Source organism: Pelobates fuscus, chromosome 1 (genome assembly GCF_036172605.1).
Source record: "Pelobates fuscus isolate aPelFus1 chromosome 1, aPelFus1.pri, whole genome shotgun sequence".
NCBI lineage: Eukaryota > Metazoa > Chordata > Amphibia > Anura > Pelobatidae > Pelobates > Pelobates fuscus.
This window is the reverse complement of record NC_086317.1, coordinates 270170755-270193342: the sequence shown is the minus strand read 5'-3', so window position 1 is coordinate 270193342 and position 22588 is coordinate 270170755. Positions and strand designations below refer to the sequence as shown.

The following is a 22588-nucleotide window of genomic DNA, read 5'->3' as shown; positions in this document are numbered from 1 at the left end:
GGACAGCAATTGCACATAAGTGAATACTTCTTTATACATATTGCCAAGGCATATATTATTAACCCGTTAAGGATAGAGGCAATTGTACAAGTTCTGATCAAAACAAAACCTTTAATTTGCGCTATATGTCTGTTCAACTGTTATTCACCTCTTTCATATCAAGTTCACCCACACCTACTATATATCACTTTTGTTTAGGAAAAACAGAGCTTTCATGTCGCATCAAATTTTTATATATGAAACAATTTTAATCTGAATAAAAAAAAATGTTTAAGAAAGTACATTTTGTTTTGTTTAGTTCTGCATGGCATTTTAAAGGACCACTATAGGCACCCAGACCACTTCAGCACAATGAAGTGGTCTGGGTGCCAGGTCCATTTAGGGTTAACCCAGCCTCTAGTAGCTGTCTCAATGACAGCCGCTAGAGGTGCTTCCGTGCTTCTCACTGTGAAAATTACAGTGAGAAGACGCTGACGTCCATAGGAAAGTATTGAGAATGCTTTCCTATGAACTGATTGAATGCGCGCACGGCGCTGAAGAAATGTACGAATTTAACCCCTTCAGCCCCGCGGGAGTGGGACCCAGAGGGTGGGGGGGACCCTAAGACCCTATAGAGCCAAGAAAACGAGTTTGTTTTCCTGGCACTATAGTGGTCCTTTAACTTTGAATGTCATAATACTGTTAACCTTTACTGGAATAAAACACACATTTGTATTCCGTAATGTATCAGGAGTACAACCGTAATTCCCTCCCCACCCCCCTGACTCCCCCACCCCATGTACAAGTTTTATAGGGTTTTGGAAAATTACATGGTCAAATATAGGGTTGACCCATTTTAGTTTTTACACATTGGAATTTGCCAGATTGATTATGTTATGCCTAGAATGAGATTTACCCCCATCATGGTATACAATTTGCAAAAGTAGACAACCCAGGGTATTCAAATGGGGTATGTCCAGTCTTTTTTAGTAGCCACTTAGTCACAAACACTGGCCAAGTTAGCGTTCATATTTATTTTTTGCAAAAAAACTGCCCTTTTACAAATTATATCCTCCGCATTATACATTTTTGTACCACTCTAAAACACTCATATTTGTATTCAGCAATGACTCACGAGTACAACAGTACCCCCGATCTCAAACTTTTATAGTTTTATTTTTTAAGTTACAGGGTCAAACATAAGGCTTGCTTATCTACACCAAAGTTGGTATTCATATTTGTTCTTTTGTATTTTTCACACAGAAACTTTACTTTCACAGAATATATATATATATATATATATTCAATACACAAGATCCAGCGCACTCTCCTATCTACTAAACAGCAACTTCAATGTTGACAGATTTTATTAGGAAAAGTTTTTTTTTAAAAAACACCTAATCTAGGCAAACAAAATTAATAATGGGGATGTGTGTAATTGTTTTAACTTTTTCAAAGCACTAGGGACTAAGGACTGCCTGGACAGCTATTCTGTCCAGCAGAATATCGCACACAGGGGTACTGTGAGTATCGATGTTTGCTGCGCCAGGTAAGTAAGGCACGGAATACAAATATGGATTCTTACCGCAATTGAGCCAGGACTAGGGCACCATTCCGCGGCAAATAAATGGCTTATTAACCATTTATTTGCTTACCTTAATACAGTTCTGGGCTCCCTCGGCACTGGTGACCTCTCCTCCTCCATCGACGTCTGCTTCCGAGTGGAGCTGCCTGCGCGGCCAGAGGCGGGTGCATTCAAACCCGCCTATAGGAAAGCTACTCAATGCTTTCCTATGGGGATCTTTTTTTACACTGGACTCCGTTAGGACGTTCAGCGTCAAATAAGTGTGATTTACTCCGTGTAAATTGCGGAAGCGGCCTTCAGTGGCTGTCAGGGAGACAGCCACTAGAGGCTGGATTAACCCTGCAGTGTAAACATAGTTTCCATGAAACTGCTATGTTTTCACCTGCAGGGATAAAACTAGGGGAACCTGGCACCCAGACCACTTCATTGAGCTGAAGTGGTCTGGGTGCCTATAGTGGTCCTTTACTTTTGAATTCACTTTAAATTCTCACTTTAGTAAATATCCCTTTCCCATCTTAGAACGGAGTGCCTCTGTCTTGACTTCTTGCCAAACTAAACTTTTCTCTTTTCTGTCAATTTAAAAATGGCTTCTGCTCCGGTGACCTTTCAGAAACATTGGATATATCAAAGTGATATGAAAAGTCTTTTATTATTTAATACTTATTAAAATGTTCTAAAAAGTGTCCACTTTTCTCTGCCTAAATTCTGCAACTTTTTGCTTAAAAGTCCATGTCAGAAAAGATCACCAAACTGAAAGTGGTGTGTAAAAGATGTTGGAAAAGTGATGGAAAGATTGATAAATCTGTTGCATTGGAATTAAAAATGACAGAAACAATAGCTAAAAAAAACCCCAAAAAATGATTTAATAAATTGTGCACGCAATTCTAGAAATCTGCCAAATCATTACACTTTTTACTCTGAAAAATAGAGCAGATGTGTTGTGTGAACAGTTTGCAAGGTAATTTACAGACCTATAAACCCAAACACATTAAATGTGTGAGATTCCAAAGCATGTGTAATTTCATTCATAAAGTGTCGCGCTTGATTAGGGCATATGGCCTAGCTAGTCAAAGGTATTCAACCTTGAGTACTTTAACAACCCCCATAAAAAACTGATTTTATGCCATATTTGGAAAAATCAAATAAAAAGCAAACCAACAAAAAAAACGTTTAGATCAGCGTAGGTTGTGAGAGATGTGATAAGATAGTTCTCTGTAGAACACCTTGTTAGCTTGATTTGAATGGTGCTGGAGTAGGTTTGCATGATAATAAGTATGCAGAATGTTTTTTTTTTTTTTTTTGGCATCTCTAAAGCCACTCTGACAACATCTGCGGTCTTTGCAGACTATAGACTGGCATGGCATCATGGCAATTTACTTTCTAGAACATCTAGGGACCTACTATTAGGCCAGTCCTATTCTAGAGTATGATGAACTGACCATGGAATCCAACATTTTGGATAAAATGCCTGATTTTTAATTATTTTTGGATTTTCTGGTATGTTTCAAATTCCTTTGCTAATGCACCTCAAATTACTGCTTAATAAACTCATATGCCAGTTATTTTGAATTAAAAAAATAAATAAATAAATAAAAGCTATAGGAAATGGCTGCAAAATTAGTCTTTAAACAAACAAGCAAATAAATAAATAAAAATGGAAGCATGAAATTGACCAATAAATCATTACACGGCATAAGACCTAATTTACATACTATGTGATGTGCACAATAAAAGGAAAGCAGGAAACCACATGTTCATATCCATATTTTGTGCATCCATGCAGTCTGCTTAGTATTAACTATTTACAGAACGGTATGGCAAAACACCTTGTACTACAATTAGCAATGCAATTATATGGGATATCTGAATATCTTTTTTTGTAGTTAATCCAGTATGGATTAGGTTGAGTATTAACACAACATAATCTGTGAGTTTAAGTTTTTTGTATAGATGAAACAGAGCCGTTCCTAACTAGGAATCCTTTGACACGCCAGATGTTGTGGACCATATCTCCTTGGATGATTTGCCAGCCTTATAGGAGATGTGATCCCTAAGGGTGCCTACCCTTGTAATATGTAAAAAAAAAAAAAAAGTCATCTAAAATCTTTAATTGTATACATTTAGAACAAAAACAAATGTAAAAAAAAAAAACTAATCCAATTAAAAGAGAAATCTCTGTAGCATTTTTAAAAATGTTTTTGTTTCAGCCTGGCATACCGACCTAAACCCATTTTTCAGGCTTTCAATACTACGGTATAATTTTTGGTGAGTTTGTAGCCAAATAAATAAGGAGTGTTTCACTGGTGTTGGCTTGTTGCTTTTCTATAACATCTTTGTTGCATTTATTATTTTGTTACATTACAACAGTTCACAAGACTTAGTTCATAAATTTGGACTTGACTTGACTAATTTCATTTAGCCTAGGCATTAGTCCAAAAATGTAGTATGATGAGATCTTTTTTGCTTGTGTGCATCACAATTAGTATAATTTAGATTCCCCCCCCCCCCCCCCCCCTAAAACAATGTTTTCATGGTAAATCTGTGCCCACCTCACACAACTCTATATCCTACTGCCCATTCAGATTGCACTGACATTTTTGGTCCATTATCCACTTCAGAACATTCTTCTAAAGTAACACATTTTTTTATATAGATTTGTAGGACTATGACTATCTATACATTTTCTAGCAATTCTACTAGCGCAATGCATAGATTATTTTTAATATGCTAATGTACTTAATTTTTTTTATATAGTTTTATTATTACAGGTACATTTTAAACATTGATAGCTAGTTTAGGCATTCACTAGGTTAAACAAAATATGCTGGAATAAAAGGCAACTCTGCATGTCTGCCTAACTGATCAGAGATTATACATGAATCTTTTTCAGAATGCGAGTCTACAATGCAACTGTGAATACATGAAAGGGTGGCAACAGATAATTTGACTCTTGCTTTGACTTCTGTGAGATGAGTTATTGATCTATAGTAAATAGTCTGCTTAGGCTGTATTGAGTTCATGTAATTGATCCTCAAGCTTTGGCACCCTCTGGCCTTCCTGACTGGTATTTGTGTGATGACAGTTGTTCGCTAGAATACTGTGTAACATACCTGTGAAAAAAAATTAGCCTGAAGCAGGACTGATAATTATTATTTATATAGCTCTAACATATTCCACAGCACTTGAAATCAAATCTATGATTTTTTTTTTCAGGTATGTAACAGAGAAATCTAGTGAACAACTGCAAGCTAATAACTGTCATCAGTTCTACAATATAGTGTTAAAGGACCACTATAGGCATCCAGACCACTGCAGCTCAGTGAAGTGGTCTGGGTGCCAGGTCCCCCTAGTTTCAACCCTGTAGCTGAAAACATAGCAGTTTCTCCCTGACAGCCACTAAAGGCCGCTTCCGCGATTTACGCGGAGTAAATCACACTTATGGACGTCCTCACGGGGTCCAGTGTAAAAAAAGATCCCCGTAGGAAAGCATTGAGTAATGCTTTCCTATGGGCGGGCTTGAATGCGCGCGCCTCTGGCCGTGCATGCGCATTCGGCTCCACTCGGAAGCTGACGTCGATGGCGGAGGAGAGGTCACCAGTTCCGTAGAAGCCCGGCGCTGGATTAAGGTAAACAAATACCGTTTAAGTGACTAGCGCTCTATAGCATTAGGAATACATATTTGCATTCCTAACGCTATAGTGTTCCTTTAGGCCTACCACTACGTCACCACTGGCATAGTGGTAGGATTAACATGATATGGCTATATGGTGGAACTTAATCCCCTTATTTGGGAGATAGATGATTAAGTAACCTTGTAAAATTTTAAAACCATATTTTTGCGCAGTTCCTTAATCTGTATTTTGTATCCCACTATTACCTAGGCCGGAGGGTGCCAAAACTGGAGGATCAACTACGTGAACGCAACATGGCCTAAGCAGACTATTTATGTACCATAGATCAATATAATGTGAGCAGAATGCAATAGGTGCCTTCTCTGCTGGTGCACGTATACCCTTATGATAATGTGGTGGTAGGCTTAACACAATATGACTATCGTAGCACTCAATCCCCATATTTGTTTGCTGAGATAGTTGATTTTAAAGAGACACTATAGTCACCTGGGCAACTACAGATTATTTTAGTTGTTCTGGTGAGTTTTAGACAGTCCCTGTAGACTTTTGCATTCAAACACGGTCTTTTCAGAGAAATTGCGGTGCTTACACTATGCCTAGGGACACCTCCAATGGTCACTAGAGCTGTTTCCATGGGAAGTGCTGCACAGCACGCAGCACTGCCATTCACAATTTCCACTTTCTGCACAGAGACACTGAACTTTCCTCATAGAGATGCATTGATGGTAATTAAACAGGGCTGTGTTTGGCTTGTGCTGGTTCTGCCCCTGATCTGGCTTCTTGACAGTCTCAGCCAATCCTATGAGAAAGCATAGTGTTTAGCTTTGTATAACACTCCTGATGATGTCCGCAAAGCAGGCAGATCAGTGGCTGAGCCAGCAGCAGCAAACTCAAATAAAAGTAAGATTTTGCTATATTTAGAGGGGGAGGAGGCAGGGGGGCTAGACTGTGCTTTTAATACTATAGGGTCAGGAATACATGTTTGTTTTCCTGGCCTTATTTGTGTTCCTTTAAGTCAACTTATCTCATTCAAAAGTTATAGGTTTGATTGAAATAGTTGCCTCACTCTACAGGCTGAAAAAAGCAAGCAAATATTTATTTTTTCATGTTAACCTGATTCTTCTTTCGTATGGTCACCAAACCCACTGTTGAGGGGGCTCCTAATCTAACCTATTAGTCCTATCCCGAGGTCTGCACTGGGCATGCCTACACATGTGCAGGGTTAAGACCGCTTTACCTTGCAGCATCCTGACAGAGGGAGTCTAATCAGTGTGATCATGCAGAGTAGGATCAGGTGTCCAGTTTCTCACTCCTGAGAATGATGTCTTGTTTCTGTCATTAGTGGACTGGTGTAAACTGAGCTGGGTGGGTAAAGGGTGGAGGCTGAAGAAACTCCCCTACCTGTGAGGTGTGCCCAATAATGCTATCTGACCAACTTTATAGTAAGTTTAAAAATATTTATTAGATACTTTTAAAAATGTATCTTGCTTTATTTGTTTATTTGGTTTGTATATTCATTTTCAAAGTGTTTGCCGGTTTATAAAAAATAATTATCAAGTGATGCATGTTTAATGTCAGCCCTGTGTTAAATCACACATAACCAAATCCAGTGCAGTGCATTACGCAAATCGTAAAACTATAATACACAAATACAGATATATGATGTAGCTCAGTGAGTAAGATTAGTAAAATGGACCAAAAAGTAGTGTACAGTAGCAATGAGGCAGTATTATAACAGATATAACGTCATCCCTTATGCTAATGTACTGAGGTAAAAGTGATCATAACAGGGGTCAAGTCCTGGGGAAAAAAGTGTGGGAACTCACCTAAGATCCATCCTCACCCCCCACACCCAAAAAATTATAATTGTGTGTGTGTGTGTGTGTGTGTATCTATATCTCTGGGTGAAGGTGTGACAGTGTGTGGGGCTGAAATGTGATTGGGGATGGTGATATTGTATGGAGGGGGTGTGGTGGTGGCTGTGACGATGTGCGGGGAGACAGGGTGGGGATGGCTGTGACAAGGTGCGGGTAGGAAAGCTGTGAGGTGGGTAGGGGGGCTCACGGACACACACTCATTCATGCACAAATTCACTGACAGACAGACGCACACACTCACAGACACACGCTGACAGATATACACACACAGACTCACAGCCAGACACACACTTCCTTCCCCCTCCCCCCCCCCCCCCCCACTCACAGATTTTTAAATTTTATTATTTAATTCCACCCAACCTCCCTACCTTTGGGAGAGCTGGGTGGATTTTTTTTACCTGGGGTCCAGTGGGGCTGCTGGCCGGGCAGTAAGGCAGGCGGTCGGTCAGTTGAGGTCCAGGCAGGCGGCGCGGGAGTGCTGATTTGTGAGGTCTCCCTGCTCAGCTCCTTCGCGCGCCGCAGAGTGATGCCAGGAGCCAGAATGTGACGTCACATTCCGGCTCCCGGCATCACTCTGCGGCGTGTGAGGTAGCTGAGCAGGGAGACCTCACAAATCAGCACTCCCTTGCCGCACACCTGGAGCTTAGTTTGCCTCACAGGCAAACAAGTCCTGCAGGACTACTTACCGTAACAGCGTTCCTGCTGTGGAAAAAGTGCAGGAATGCCGTTCCCATGCGTTCCTGCAGGACTCGAGCCCTGGATCATAAACTGACAAGAAATACAAACTAAGTAATAGACTAAAATCAGTGATAAAGAATTGCATCACAGAAAATACTAATATAAAGTAGCATGAAAAATTATAAAATTTAAAATATCTGTCAGGGTACAGTGTAGAATGTTCACACATAAGAGAATGTTTCCTGTAAGGGGCCCACTGCAAAGGACAGAGGTAACAATTGGTATATAATCAGAACCATAAACAAAAGGCTACAAATACAGGAAACTGCACTGAATGTCTCCAAAGGTTTTTGCTGGAGGCAGAACACCAAGCAGCATCACAACTTAGCATGGTTGCATGCTGTGCTTATTTCCATCCACTTTAAAGGAACACTTCAGTGTTACAAATACAAAGCTGTAAAGGGTTCAACAATCCTTTAGTCACTTACCCGATTCCTGTGGCCATGTCCCTCAGCGCTGGGTAGCACTCTGTGACCTCAGTTGGAGGAGGCCTCAATGCTTTCCTATAGGATTTTCCTTGACGCTGGGTGTCCTCGTAGCGTTTGAAGACTTCAAGTGTTGTTTCACTGATTTAAAATCTGTGAAACTCCATTAAGTACCTCTAGTAGCTATCTGGTAGAGGTATCCACTAGAGGCAGTCTTAGTACTGCAGTGTAAACATTGCAGTTTCTATAAAACTGCAATGTTTTACATCGCAGGATTAAGGGGGGTAGAGATTAAGTGGTTTCTAGTTTAGGTGCCTATATGAGTGACTTAGAATGTGTTTGTTTAAAAAAAAAACAAACATATTTAAATAATTGTTTAGCACTAAGCTTGCTGGACAGGAGTTTGTGGAATGAAAAAAAGGCCCCATAGACCAGAAAGCGGTAATGCTTTTTTATTATATTATCTTAAAAATAAAAATTTTACCCCGTAATGTACTTTTGTATTTTACTACTGTTGAATTCAGTTCTGCTTGGATTCTAAAGGTTAAATGGATCCTATAGTGCCAGGAAAACAAACCCATTTTACTGGCACTAAAGAGTTAATAGGTTCCCCCCTCCCGTGGGGCGGAAGGGGTTAAAACCACTTCAGCCACATTACTGAATCCAGCGCCGATGTCATCCGGCGGGGGAGACCTAATGCGCATGCGAGGCAATGGCCGCGCGAGCATTTGACCTCCCCATAGGAAAGCATTATTCAATGCTTTCCTATGGGGAAAATCTGACGTGAGGAAGTCCAGCGTCAGATAACGGACCAAAAGTCAGTTTGGATTCCAGAAGCGCCCCCTGTGGCTGTCTGGCAGACAGCCACTGGGGGCAGACTTAGAGCTGCAATGTAAACTAAGTGCGAAAGGGTCACGGCACCCAGAATACTTTAATTAGCTGAAGTGGTCTGGGTGCCTACAGTGTCCCTTTAAATAAAGTTTGCAACATAAAACAATGTTTTACTTATTCAGCCATTAGGTGTCACTATTTTCTGCATTTAGGGATCATATGCACACAGAATAAAAGTGGTTATCTTGATATTTTCTGTTGGTCAGCACCACATTGTAGTTGATTTATGGATCGAAATAGCATTGACAGGATATGACTTTCTAAATATCTATCATATAGAGAACTGATCATTTTGTAATTTTAACTTGATGTGTTAAAATATTTTACAGCAGAAAAAGAAAATATTATTTTAGCTCAATGATTATAGAAATTATTGTGATTTATTAGATATGTTCTCGATTGAGCTCCTAAACTGATTTCCCATATTATATTCTAGGATCAGAGTTACAGAGGTATGTGTATATAACATTTCAAAATAGATGGAAAGTTGGAGTTTCTTATTGTTTTTCCTTAATTTGATCCTTTGAGTTTTGCTTGTTGTAGTGCCTCATTTCTCTGAATTAAAGTGCACTTCTCTGTATTTTTCAGCTGCTATTATGTGGGCTGCATGCTGTAACTGGCTTTGTCTAGATTCTCAGCCGGAAGACACTATTCCCAGTGGGAGAACTCAGGCTTCTTCAAACCCAAACGTCAGACCCCCCTCTACCATTCCAAATATCACTTGTAGGGCTTGTGGCACACAGCTACCTATCAGAAAGGTAAGATCAGGAGACTTTCTTCCTGTACCATTTTAATTAATTGCATTTTTCTTTTGAATACCAACACTATTTGGACTTGTGGCTGCCTATGGGTTAAGCGTTTACATTTCAAAGTAACTCAATCACCAGTAATTGTAAAATTATTCTTGTTTTGTACATTTACATTCTGCAGCTGCCATAATAAGCAGGCAAACCTCCTTAAAGGGACACCATATAGTCACAAAAGCAACTTTTGCTTACTTTCCACCCCCAGGGGGAGAAGAAAGGGTGTCTAATCAGGGTTATCATGCAGAACAGGCATTGGTGTCCGTTTTTCTTTACTGCTGCTGCAAAATGATCCCCTGTTTCTGTCATTAGTGGACTAGTCTGAAATTAGTAAAAGGGGTGGGTGGGACGGAAGAAACCTCCTTGGCTGAGAGTCATGTTTAACAATGCAGTCTAAATTATTACATACTTTTCAAGTTGTTCAGGTTTGTATTCCTGACACTATAGATTTCCTTTAAAGGAATCCTAACGCTATAGAGCCCTAGTCACCTAAATGGTGACTAGGGACCCGTTCCGCGGTGAATAAATGGTTAATTAACCTTTTGCTTACCTTAATCCAGCACCGGACTCCCTCGGCACTGGTGACCTCTCCTCCTCCATCGACATCCGCTCCCGAGTGGAGCCGCATGCACGGCCAGAGGAAAGCATTACTCAATGCTTTCCTATGGGGATCTTTTTTGACACTGGACTCTGTGAGGGCGTCAAATAAGTGCGATTTTCTTTGAAAAAAAATTTCAGCTGCAAGGTTAAAACTAGGGGGATCTGACACCCAGACCACTTCATTGAGCTGACGTGGTATGATGCCTATAGTGGTCTTTTAAGGCCTGTGTTTAATCATCTAGAAATATTTCTGATACAAATATTTTGAGATGCTTCCTCTCAATGTGATGCTCCTTCTACAATCTACATAGTAAACTTGGTCACATATTCCCTGCTAACTGAATTAATGAATCTCTATGAGGACGTTCAGTGTCTGCATGCAGAGGGAGGAGACACTGAATGTTTGGATGCATTTTAGGCAGCTATGACCCAGGAAGGATCTCTGACCGCTATCTCAGGAGGGGCCAGTGAAGTTATCACTAGGCTGTAATGTAAACACTGCATTTTCTCTGAAAAGACAGTGTTTACGGCAAAAAGCCTGAAGGTAATGATTCTACTCACCAGAACAAATAAGCTGTAGTTGTTCTGGTGACTATAGTGTCCCTTTAAATTTGTATCCTATTCTGGAGGAAGTAGGTGTATTTGGTTAGCTCCTAGAGTTTCTCAGATAATTGCTCTGGCCTAGCAGTCTTTGACTTGGATCCTGTTTTTTGCCTGGGTTCCAAACCGGGATCGTTGCACTACTTGTTGTTTCTCTAAGATAAGGCCAACATTTTTACCTATAATTTCCTCAAGCAGTACATGGTGTTTTTTTTTTTTTTTTTTTTTATCAGATCCTAATTCAAGTTAGAGGAAAAAGAGTATATTGAATGCAAAGCTCTTTAATTTTTAAAATGTGAGAATACCAATTTTTTAAAAAATATTTTTTTGAATGTGTATTTCAAAGATTCAGTTTGATAAATTTGGGCACACAATATTACAGCCGAGTCTTTTATCCTATGATTTGTATCTTGACTCCATTGAATTTAACTAAATAATAATTTAGGACTTTATGGTTACCTTAGGAAATATAAAGCACCCGCACACTGTACTGAGCAGTAAACACCCACTTCTTTATTCCATCTGTGTTTTGTTACTTAGCTGCCTTTCTCCATATAATTTTAAATCATTCAGACAAGAATGAACAAAGCAACAATGCACACAGAATTATCTTCAAGAACACCTCTTTGTTTGGTTAGCCGTCTGCTGACCCATTGTTTAAAGTCAAGTGTGTACTATTTGTACCAGTTCACACACAGTGATTCACTCCACCAATCTGATTGATGAATGCATGTTTCAAGACTTCTGGCATCCTCTCCTGACAGGACAAGTTCTGCTTTCCTCTTTTTTTTAAATTTTATTTATTCATTTATTCATTCATTCATTCGTTCAGTTTTTATTTTTGCCAGGTGTGTTTTGATACTTTTCTCCCTTAAATTATTTTATTTTGCAGTTCAAAACTTTAATAGCCAGTGTAAGAAAACTACCTTCTCTATCATCGAAATCAGACATCTTGGCTTTCGTCACCATGTTACTGTGGTTAATCTGCTTTTTAATTTATCGATCTACATTGAAGGAAGCAGACTTTAAAAATGGTACACTATAGGTTCCCAGTCCACTTTATCTCATTGAAGTAGTCTGGGTGCCCTGTCCATGTCCCCCTTAAGCCTGCAATGTACAACACTGCAGTTCTACAGATACTGTAATGTTTACATTGCAGTAATTTGACTGCCTCTAGTGGCTGTCTGTCAGTTGAACGCTGGACGTCCTCACACTCTGCATGAGAGTGTCCAGATTCAGAGAAAACCAGATAGGAGAGCAGTGAAGCAATGCTTTCCTGTGGGGAAGGCCTAATGTGCATGCGCATTAGGTCCCCTGTCAGAGGAGGCAGACTGTGACTAAGCATTGAAGGCCATCGGTGCTGGAACTGGGTACGTGATTAAATCCTTTTTTTTTTTTTTTTTTTTTAACCCTTTATGTGCAGGGGGTGGGATTGCGAGGGGAGGACCAGAGGGTACTATAGTTTAGGAATACAGTGTTATATTCCTAACACTATAAATATTGTTTAAAGTGCTATTGAGTTAGTGTTTTTATTATTTATTTTTCATTTTTCTAAAATATATGTTAAAAATGAAGTATAAAAACAAACTAATCTCTACCTTTAGTATAATACAGGACCCTTCTGCCATATACATGCAACTTGTGTCAAGTTAGCCTCTGTGGTCTCACCTATTTTTGTGCAGAGAGTAAAGCTGTGAAGATTAAAGAGACTAACTATTGATGTCCACACACTGTCTGACCCAAGGTGCGAATTAAAAAATATATATTTCAGGGACATAATCCCAAACCACATACCCAGGCTCAGACATATCCTTAGACACGACGGCGTTAAAACCCTAAGGGAGCTTAGAGGAGAGACACCAATCACATTCCTGACGCAATTCAAATACCGACAGCTATGCCATTACATTGCCACACTCCCTCAGGGCACATCGCTCACGAGAACCCCCACAGCATTCGAAAGGGAATGCCTGGAACCCCAACCATTAGCACATGGCGTCTCTTTTCTATACAACCTACTACTGACTCACACACCAACGACCACACCAGGCTTCATGGGAAAATGGGAGGAGGCACTAGGGCACACACTGGACGAAGTGGCATGGGGAAAAATCTGCTACCTCACACACCACTGCGCTAGCTATAGCAAGACTCAGGACACGGCATACAAAATCATGACACACTGGTACCGCACGCCAACGACTCTACACGCGATCTCCCCGACACACTCTCCACAATGCTGGAGATGTGAAGAGGCAAGGGGCACACACATGCACATTTGGTGGGAATGCAAGGGAATCATCCCGTTCTGGCAGGGAATCCACAAAATGCTGCAACTGTTCTCAGATGACCCACCCCCCCTTAAACCTGCAGAAATGCTCCTGCACCATACTAAGATACCAAGATCCGCATACAAAAAATCACTGTCCATACGAATACTGAACACGGCCAAATCCATTATCCCCAAATATTGGAAACAAACCACAACCCCACCACTGACCACCTGGTTCGCCCATATGGAAGACCTCCGAATCCTAGAGGAATTCCAACACACAGCAGCAAACACACAACAGACATACTTTAACACATGGACACACTGGATATTACAGACCTCGAAACCAGACTTTATGGACCGCTTGAGACTGATAGACAGAAACGAACCATAAGGGACTACAGACGCACCCGACACCCCCCCCCTAATTCCATGACCCTAACCCTCTATCCTCGACCTCTCCCACTCACCCCGACCAAGAAGGACCAAGTCCACGACCTGGAAATAACAGACAGGCCTGACGGGAGTAGCGGACCGACCTAGAAGCTAGCACAGGTAACGGTTGCCATAGGCAGGCCGACGATAACCGACACCTCTAACCAGACACTCCGAGAGAGCACAGATGGGACTGGGACAGGCACGGCCAAGCCGCGCGAAAATAGCTGTTCCACAAACATCATGAAACAGAGTGTTAACCAAACCAGGGGTAGTAAAGGTTTTCCTATGAGCTGCCGTTCCAGAGACCTGAAACGTCTAGATATGTCGAATATAATAGCATCCTACTGAGATCGGTCTGTCTCTCTATTAACCCCTTGAGGACGCAGGACGGTTCAGGACCGTCATCGGCATTTTTGCGTTGCCGACCGACGACGGTCCTGAACCGTCCTAAATTTAAAATGTACTTACCCGATCGCCGTCGTTCCCCCGGCGGCGATCGGCGGTGCTCCCGGTGTGGGGAGACTGCCTGCAGCCCAGACAGTCTCCCCATGGCGGTTTAGGACCCCTGGGGCCATGTGATCGCCCAACAGGGCGACCACATGGTCACAATAGGTGTCCTAGACTCTGCCTGCAGGGGGACTGTCTGTGCTGACAGGCAGTCTCCCTGCAAGTGTAAAATCATAGAAAAATTTAAAGTTATAGTTAATAAAAAAAAAATATATTATTATATATGTGTATATATATGATATATAGACATATATTATACCTATATAATATATGTCTATATATCATATATATAATGTCATGCTAAGTGTATTTTTATATTAATATGTACATATATTAATATAAAAATACACTTATAATTAATTTACACACGTATATATATAATATATATAATAACTATATATATTGTATATATATATTATTATAAAATACGAATAATAAATAATTTAAATTAAATTAAAAAAATTAAAAATAATAATAAAAAATTGAAAAAAAATTATATATCTATCCGAAATTTTATTCTAACTGTATTTTGATATTAATATATATATATTTATATCAAAATACACTTAGAATGAAATTGTATATATATCTATGTATATTTAAATAAATAAAAAGAATGCGAACTATTCATATGTCGATATACAAAATTACATAAATAATTATATAAATATACACGTAGACTTCAAATATATAAATATGCATATATATTTAAATTCTACGTGCGTATTTAGGTAATATTTTTACATAATTAAGTTATTTTATTGATTGCAATTTAAGGGACCTGCCTGCCAACCCAGGCCGAAAGACCAGAGAATTTAATTTGCTATCACTGTATTTTACCCTGTAACGTTCTACGACACCCTAAAACATGTACATGGGGGGTACTGTTTTACTCGGGAGACTTCGCTGAACACAAATATTAGTGATTCAAAACAGTAAAACATATCACAGCGATGATATTGTCAGTGAAAGTGACTTTTTTTGCATTTTTCACACACAAACAGCACTTTTACTGATGATATAATTGTTGTGATACATTTTCCAGTTTTGAAACACTAATATTTGTGTTCAGCAAAGTCTCCTGAGTATAACAGTACCCCCCATGTACAGGTTTTATAGCGTTTTGAAAGTTACAGGGTCAAATATATAGGTCAAATATTTTTACATTGAAAATGGCCAGGTTGGTTACGTTGCCTTTGAGAGCATATGGTAGCCCAGGAATGAGAATTACCCCCATGATGGCATACCATTTGCAAAAGAAGACAACCCAAGGTATTGCAAATGGGGTAAGTCCAGTCGTTTTTAGTAACCACTTAGTCACAAACACTGGCCAAAATTAGCGTTCAATTTAGTTTTTTACTTTTTTCACACACAAACAAATATGAACGCTAACTTTGGCCAGTGTTTGCGACTAAGTGGCTACTAAAAAAGTCTGGACATACCCCATATTGAATACCCTGGGTTGTCTACTTTTAAAAAAATATGTACATGTGGGGTGTTATTTAGCAATTTATGACAGATAACAGTGTTACAATGTCACTATTGATACATTTAAAAAATGTATGTTTTGAAACCGCAATTTCCTACTTGTACTTATAGCCCTATAACATGCAAAAAAAAAGCAAAAAGCATGTAAACACTGGGTATTTTTGAACTCAGGACAACATTTTGAATCTATTTAGCAGTTTTTTTCATTCGCTTTTGTAGATGAGTAAAAGATTTTTCACATAAAATTCAAAAAACGTGTATTTTTTTCAATTTTTCATCATATTTTTTCATTTTTTTTAAATTAAATTAGATGAGATTATATAAATAATGGTATGTAAAGAAAGCCCCTTTTGTCCTGAAAAAAACAATATATAATTTGTATGGGAACAGTAAATGAGAGAGCGGAAAATTACAGCTAAACACAAACACCACAAAAGTGTCAAAAAGATGCCTGGTCGCAAATGTACAACATCGCAAAAAAAGTCCAGTCCTTAAGGGGTTAACATTTTACTTATGGAGATCACTTGAGGCCTGCGAGCCAAAATTAAGAACAGACGATAAACGGGCCTGCGTGCCCATGTATACATATGTGAGCTAGAGACCTGCGTGTCTCCATGTTAAATTTCTACGTTTGACAATACTTATTCCAAAAATAATAAAAATTATATTTACAAAAAAAAAAAAAAAAAAAAATATATATTTCCTTTCAAAACTTTGATGAAATGGAAAAAAAAAAAAAAGGTTCCAGGTGACAGTTGTCCTTTAAAGCAAGGAATTGTAATTTTTTTTAAGTGTTGACCTACCCAACATGAAACAGGGTAACAGGGCTCTCAATAAAATAAAATTTACAGGGATACTACGTGCTATTTTTTATTTTTATTTTTGCCATCTGTATTTTAAGTTGTATCTCATTAAGACTATGCCCCATTTTAAAAATAAAGTGAAAAGCGAAAAAGAAACAAAAAAATAAAACCACGTAACTTACCTTTATTCCTGCAACTGAACAGCCTCTTCCTTCAAAGCCTTGTTTACCAACTCTTTTCCCAAGCTTCGTATGGAGCTTGATGATCATTGTCCAATGAAGAAGTGGGAGAAGCTTTGAGGCAAATGGATTAAGAAGCCCACCAATCAAATGCCTCATTTACAGTAAATAAATAGTGACAATAGCTCTAGAATACAGATCATGAAAGTGAGTGTAGTTTATTTTATACTTCCGAAGATACAAAGCAAGAGAAAATAAGATATGTTGCACAGCTAGACGGTATGATTGGTGACAGTAGGTAATTTGCAAAGCAAACAAAATAGAATATGAAAAGTGTTGACTCCAGCAAACTAGCAGTAAAACACATATAAGATGTAAATGATATTCATCAGACGTTATGTGTTTTTAAAGCTATTTTATAATCCATTAAAACCCAGGGATCAGTACTATCCATAACAATATAAATACATAGCATGCCACATTGCCAAATCGCACTTGGTATTGCCCCACATATAAGGGCAGTACACGGACTATAAGTACTTCAGAAGGATTAAATGATTTTCTGGGGCTGCTGTATCTCGCATAGAAAACAAAATAGCTTTTTGTTTCTAGACCGACTGTGAGTGTGTCTGATATGAGTTGATGTGCAGTTGACATGTGGAAAGAATGGTTTTGATTGGTTAAGCTGTATAGGTCATCTGTTCTTCGTTCTGCTTATTGTATTTTGTCCAGCATTTCTACAGTCCATTTCAAACCTTCTTTGCAGATGTATAAATATATGCTTTTTTGTTGTGATTATCATAATGGTAGAAGACAGAGATGATCTTTCCAGTGTAATACAAAATTGCAATGATTATACAACAAAGCTTCACATTACATCACGCACCTGCCATTCTAAAGGGCATATGTTAAGCTGGATGACTCACAGGTTATCCTTGGCCACAGTGAATGGCATACACTCCTTCAGATGAATATAAAGTGTGCTGTAGTTAGTATTACTAACAATTTCCAAGTTATATGTAGGCATCATTTTTTATTCTCCTTCCTATCTTTATAGAGCCCTTGCATGGATTGCATGAATAACTTTTGTGGATCGTGTTTTTCCCAAGTAAATGGTAGTCAACCCATATGTCAACTCTGCTGGAAGTTCCGCTCAACTTTTTTCTCCCGTGAAGAGTTATTGAAGATGAAGGTGAAAGACTTGAGGGATTATTTATCTATGAGAGGCATATCTACTGATCTATGTCGAGAGAAGGATGACTTGATACAGCTGGTGTTGAACCAGAGACCAACAGTGAATCATACTGATATTCCAAGTTCTGATATTCCACAGTTTACATCCAATCAGAACAGAGCTGATCATGATGAAGGTCCTGCTCCCTCACAACAACCACAAACGGTGAGTGTGCATAGACTGTGTCAATTAATATATTTCAAAAGTTTGGAAATGTTGTGATATCTGATATGTCAAAGATGCAAAAATCACATATGATTTTAGAATTATATATGTACCTTTCTTCTTATTGTGAACAGAGCACAAATATTAACATTTTATATTTTGTTTTGTTTTATTCCATCGAGACCATGCTAGTACCTCTTTTATAATGAAAGGGTCAGAACCAAAAATAATCATCCATACACTAGAGGTGCTAAACTGCGTTAAAATTAAGCATATTTAAACTTGAATAAGATTTAGGGATTTTCCGTGTATGGTTATGTAATTCTATGACCTCATATTATCTGGCATTTTATGTTGGTTGCATCCTGTTAAGCAAGGAAAAGAGATAACTAGACTGTTCTCCCCAGGTTTAGTAATAAATCGTGCACTACCATGCATGAAAGTTATTCATGCATGGTAGTGGATGCATGGAATAGCCTTCCAGCTGAAGTGGTAGAGGTTAACACAGTAAAGGAGTTTAAGCATGCGTGGGATAGGCATAAGGCTATCCTAACTATAAGATAAGGCCAGGGACTAATGAAAGTATTTAGAAAACTGGGCAGACTAGATGGGCCGAATGGTTCTTATCTGCCGTCACATTCTATGAAATCAACTAACAAGGGCTTTGATTGAATAGTTAGGGTCAAAATACCTCTGTTGGGAGAAACACCTGAATTTAAAGAAGCAAACTAATGTAAGAAACAATAAATATGTATTTTGTGGTTTTCTAGAAATTAGAGGTTTTTTTCGGAATCATTTGATTCACGATCCACCTCATTAGCCTGAAATAAAGCCTATTACTTATACATCATCCCACGCTGCACTGGTCGCACTACTATGCCCCAGCCGAGATCATTGAGTTTACGTCATAGAGCAGCATTAGGGGCTTACACCACATGCAAGTTGATCGCATTGCTGCGATATTCAGCAGCTCCTCAGATGCTCTCTCCTAATGTGCCTGTGGGGAGCATTTTATAGTCTTCTTGCAGAGAAAGCAAGATGTGGAAGGTCAATCACAGATTTCAGGTGCGTAATAAGAAGCACCTCAAGTGATGGCCGTGAGAGGTGTCAATGGGGACAATTGTTAACATTGCCTTTTCACAGAAAGGAGGGGGTTAACAAATGAGAATCCCCAGAGATAAACTCTTTGCGCTAATATCACTTCATTAAACTGTTGTGATTTTAGTGCTCAGTGTCTCTTTAAGACTTAAATTCAGCTTAGACTTAAAGTAGATGGTAAAAAAATTCTATGAGACATTTTAGCCATAGCGCATATGGTCTCTTCATTCATTGTATCGTGTTCATTTTAAATAGCTTAAGTAAAAAAACTGAAATAATGTCACAATTATAATTTTACAAAATTAGTTGAGTCTTTTTGAAAGCCTTTCCATGCTAACTTAAGTCATTCTAAAAATGGCCTGTGTGTATATACGTATGTGCTTTCCTAAATTCCTTAGGAATTGTTTTTTAATACAGCACCTAAGAGTAGTATTCAGATTTTTTTTGTGTGTGTATTTTTTTTATTCTGTATGTTATTGATGCATTTCACTCACACTTTCCTTGTTGTAGGAAAATAGCAGTACAACTCCTTCAGAGGATGGAGAAGATTTGATGGCGGAACAAGAGACTGAGGTACTGTGTGCGTGTGTGTATGTATGGTAATTTTGTTTAATAGTCGATACCTCCTTTATATATCAGAATTTCTTTGGCATGAGTCATTGAAGCTTTGTTCCCTGGCACAAATGCATCACTTTAATTTTGTAATCTGTCATCGTTTTGGAAGATTGTAAAAATTAAAATCCAGCGCACTCCCTTATCTACTAAACAGCTACTTTGGTGCTGACAAAAGTTGCTAGTTTTATTAAAAACACCTAATCTAGGCAAAAAATAATGGGGATTTAGTTACATTATATGATCATACATTGCATAAGCCTGCCACAACGTCAATGTACCCCATCTTTGGCAGGTCCTACTCTAACAACCAACTGTCTACTAAATGAGCTACTCACTTGGGGAAATCCTTCCATCTCGAGTTCTCTGCAGTACAAGGCTAAATAGGGTCCTGAGATGAGGCACCTGTGACAGGGAGGGGTGCAAAACCAAGGAACTGGCTAGACTCCTAAATATATATATGTATATATATGGGAAAACAAGAGGCTGACTGCACTCACCTGAACATGCTTAAATGGGGTGCTGCTTGGGGCCAATAAGTACAGTAAAAATGAAAATCCAACGCACCCCCTTATCGTTTTGGAAGATGACACACATCCAGGGCTGGATTAACATAAAGGCTGTTTTTTTTTAATTTTTTTTTTTTAACTTTACTAATCTTCACATGCTCTTACCTAACGAAACTTAAAAGGGATGTAGGGGAACTGCCTAAGTGATCTGAGCCTATCCTGCTAAGGCTCAGAACCACGTGAGTGGGTTCATATCTTTTATTACCACTCCATTATCACCCAAACGTATTCTACGATATGGCTTTTTATCTCATCCCCACCTCTAGGTTATTCAAACAGCCCAAGAGGGGGTGAGTTACCTCACTTTGAGCGCTCCACCTATTGACTGGTGTCGGTTCATTAACCATTCAGTCTACCATCACATTTTATGTATTTGTGCTAAGTTGTGAGAGGATTGCGCACTGGTGGTAGCGGCACAATTTTCTCCACTATTATCTATCGTAAGCGCCTGAATACACAATATTACTTTTTTGTATTTTGTTATGTAGGGGAATAAAACCTATGTGGACTGACTGACAATAAAATTAGTTAAAGGACCACTATAGGCACCCAGACCACTTTGGCTCAATGAAGTGGTCTGTGTGCCAGGTCCCTCTAGTTTTAAACCTGCAGCTGAAAACATAGCAGTTTCGGAGAAACTACTATGTTTCACTGAGGGTTAATCCAGCCTCTAGTGGCTGTCTCACTGACAGCCGCTAGAGGCGCTTCCGCGATTCTCACTGTGAAAATCACAGTGAGAAGACGCTGGACGTCCATAGGAAAGCATTGAGTAATGCTTTCCTATGGGCGGTTTGAATGTGCGTGCGAAATGCTCTTGCCGCGCATGCGCATTCGGTTCTGACTTCGGCAGAGGGAGGAGAGTTCCCCAGCACAGAGGGAGCCCGGTGCTGGAGAAAGGCAAGTGGCTAAAGGGGTTTTAACACCAGCGTGAGGGGGGCCCTGAGAGTGGGGGGGGGGGGGGGGGGGCTAATGACCCTATAGGGCCAGGAGAAGGAATTTGTTTTCCTGGCACTATAGTGCTCTTTTAATGTAAAGCTGACTTTGTGCACCATGCAAATGCTCTTGCTACTTCAGTCTCTCTAACACTGTGGCATGCTTTCTTTCTTCTACATTCACTAAATCCACCTTTTCTCTGTCACAGACTGTATAACAGGAGCTTCTGCTTGCTAGTAAGAAGGTGAGGAGTGGACAAGTGAGTGTTAGAGGACTGTCCTTAGAAAGTGTGGATCAAATGCATCATTAAATGCATTTATGCCAAGCTCAGTGTGCTGTCTGCCCTTAGTTGGCCTTCCATGCAGACACTTACCCTTTTTGGGCATGTTTACCCTTTTAGCGGTTCTGGTTACGTGATTCGTGTCAGTGGCCCAACATTTCACCCAGCTCACAGACATCCTGCTTCACCGGACACTGGTATTGGGGGGTATGAATTTACTGGAAAGATGAAAGCGAGAGATTAGGATTAAGTATGTGTTTTCTTATAGCTACATCCTATGAGTTTCCCTCCTGCACTACCTCTGCCAGAAACATGACGCTTGGAAGTTAAAACTATTTTAGTGTTTTAGGTCAATAAGATTCTGTAATTAGGCCCATCATAATTGTCAGCACCAGGCCCAATGGGCTCTTAATTTGGTCTTGCACACATCAGTATCTAAAACTAAGTACAGGGAGTTTATTATTCTATAGAATGGCTTTAGAATTGATAAAATATTGCCACAGGTTGAAGTATATACCAAGCACCTGCATTTCATTTTAAAATTTTTGCTAGACTGAAGTGCCTTCCTTTTTGATATGTGATGCTGAAAACTAGTAGTTAGACCAGCAGTTCTGTACGTCATCCATTGTCAGCAGCTGTCAACATTTATTATAAGGGTATAATACAAAGCCCATACCAGGAGCAACGTTGTAGATTATATTTTGATATATGGCGATATTATAATCTTGGAACTTTTATTCAGTTGTGTTTATTTAGTTGCTAATTTTCCCGTAGCACGGTTTGTTGCAGTATCTGAACTTTGTTTCAGTCTTGGCAATTCAAGCCATATTTCCTGCTCATACACCTCCTATTGGTTGAATTGGTTTGAGAAACCTGTCCA

General features: G+C 39.3%; 1 protein-coding gene across 1 annotated transcript in view; it reads left to right on the top strand.

Annotated features, from left to right (window-relative positions):
* Window positions 1–22588, top strand: part of RFFL (ring finger and FYVE like domain containing E3 ubiquitin protein ligase) — an 85286-nt gene that overhangs the window by 51367 nt on the left and 11331 nt on the right. Inside the window, exons 2-4 of the mRNA XM_063457224.1 lie at window positions 9716–9885; window positions 17875–18216; window positions 19825–19887. Coding sequence (XP_063313294.1) covers window positions 9724–9885; window positions 17875–18216; window positions 19825–19887 — 567 coding nt within the window. The 5' untranslated portion in view covers window positions 9716–9723. The remainder of the gene's footprint in view (window positions 1–9715; window positions 9886–17874; window positions 18217–19824; window positions 19888–22588) is intronic.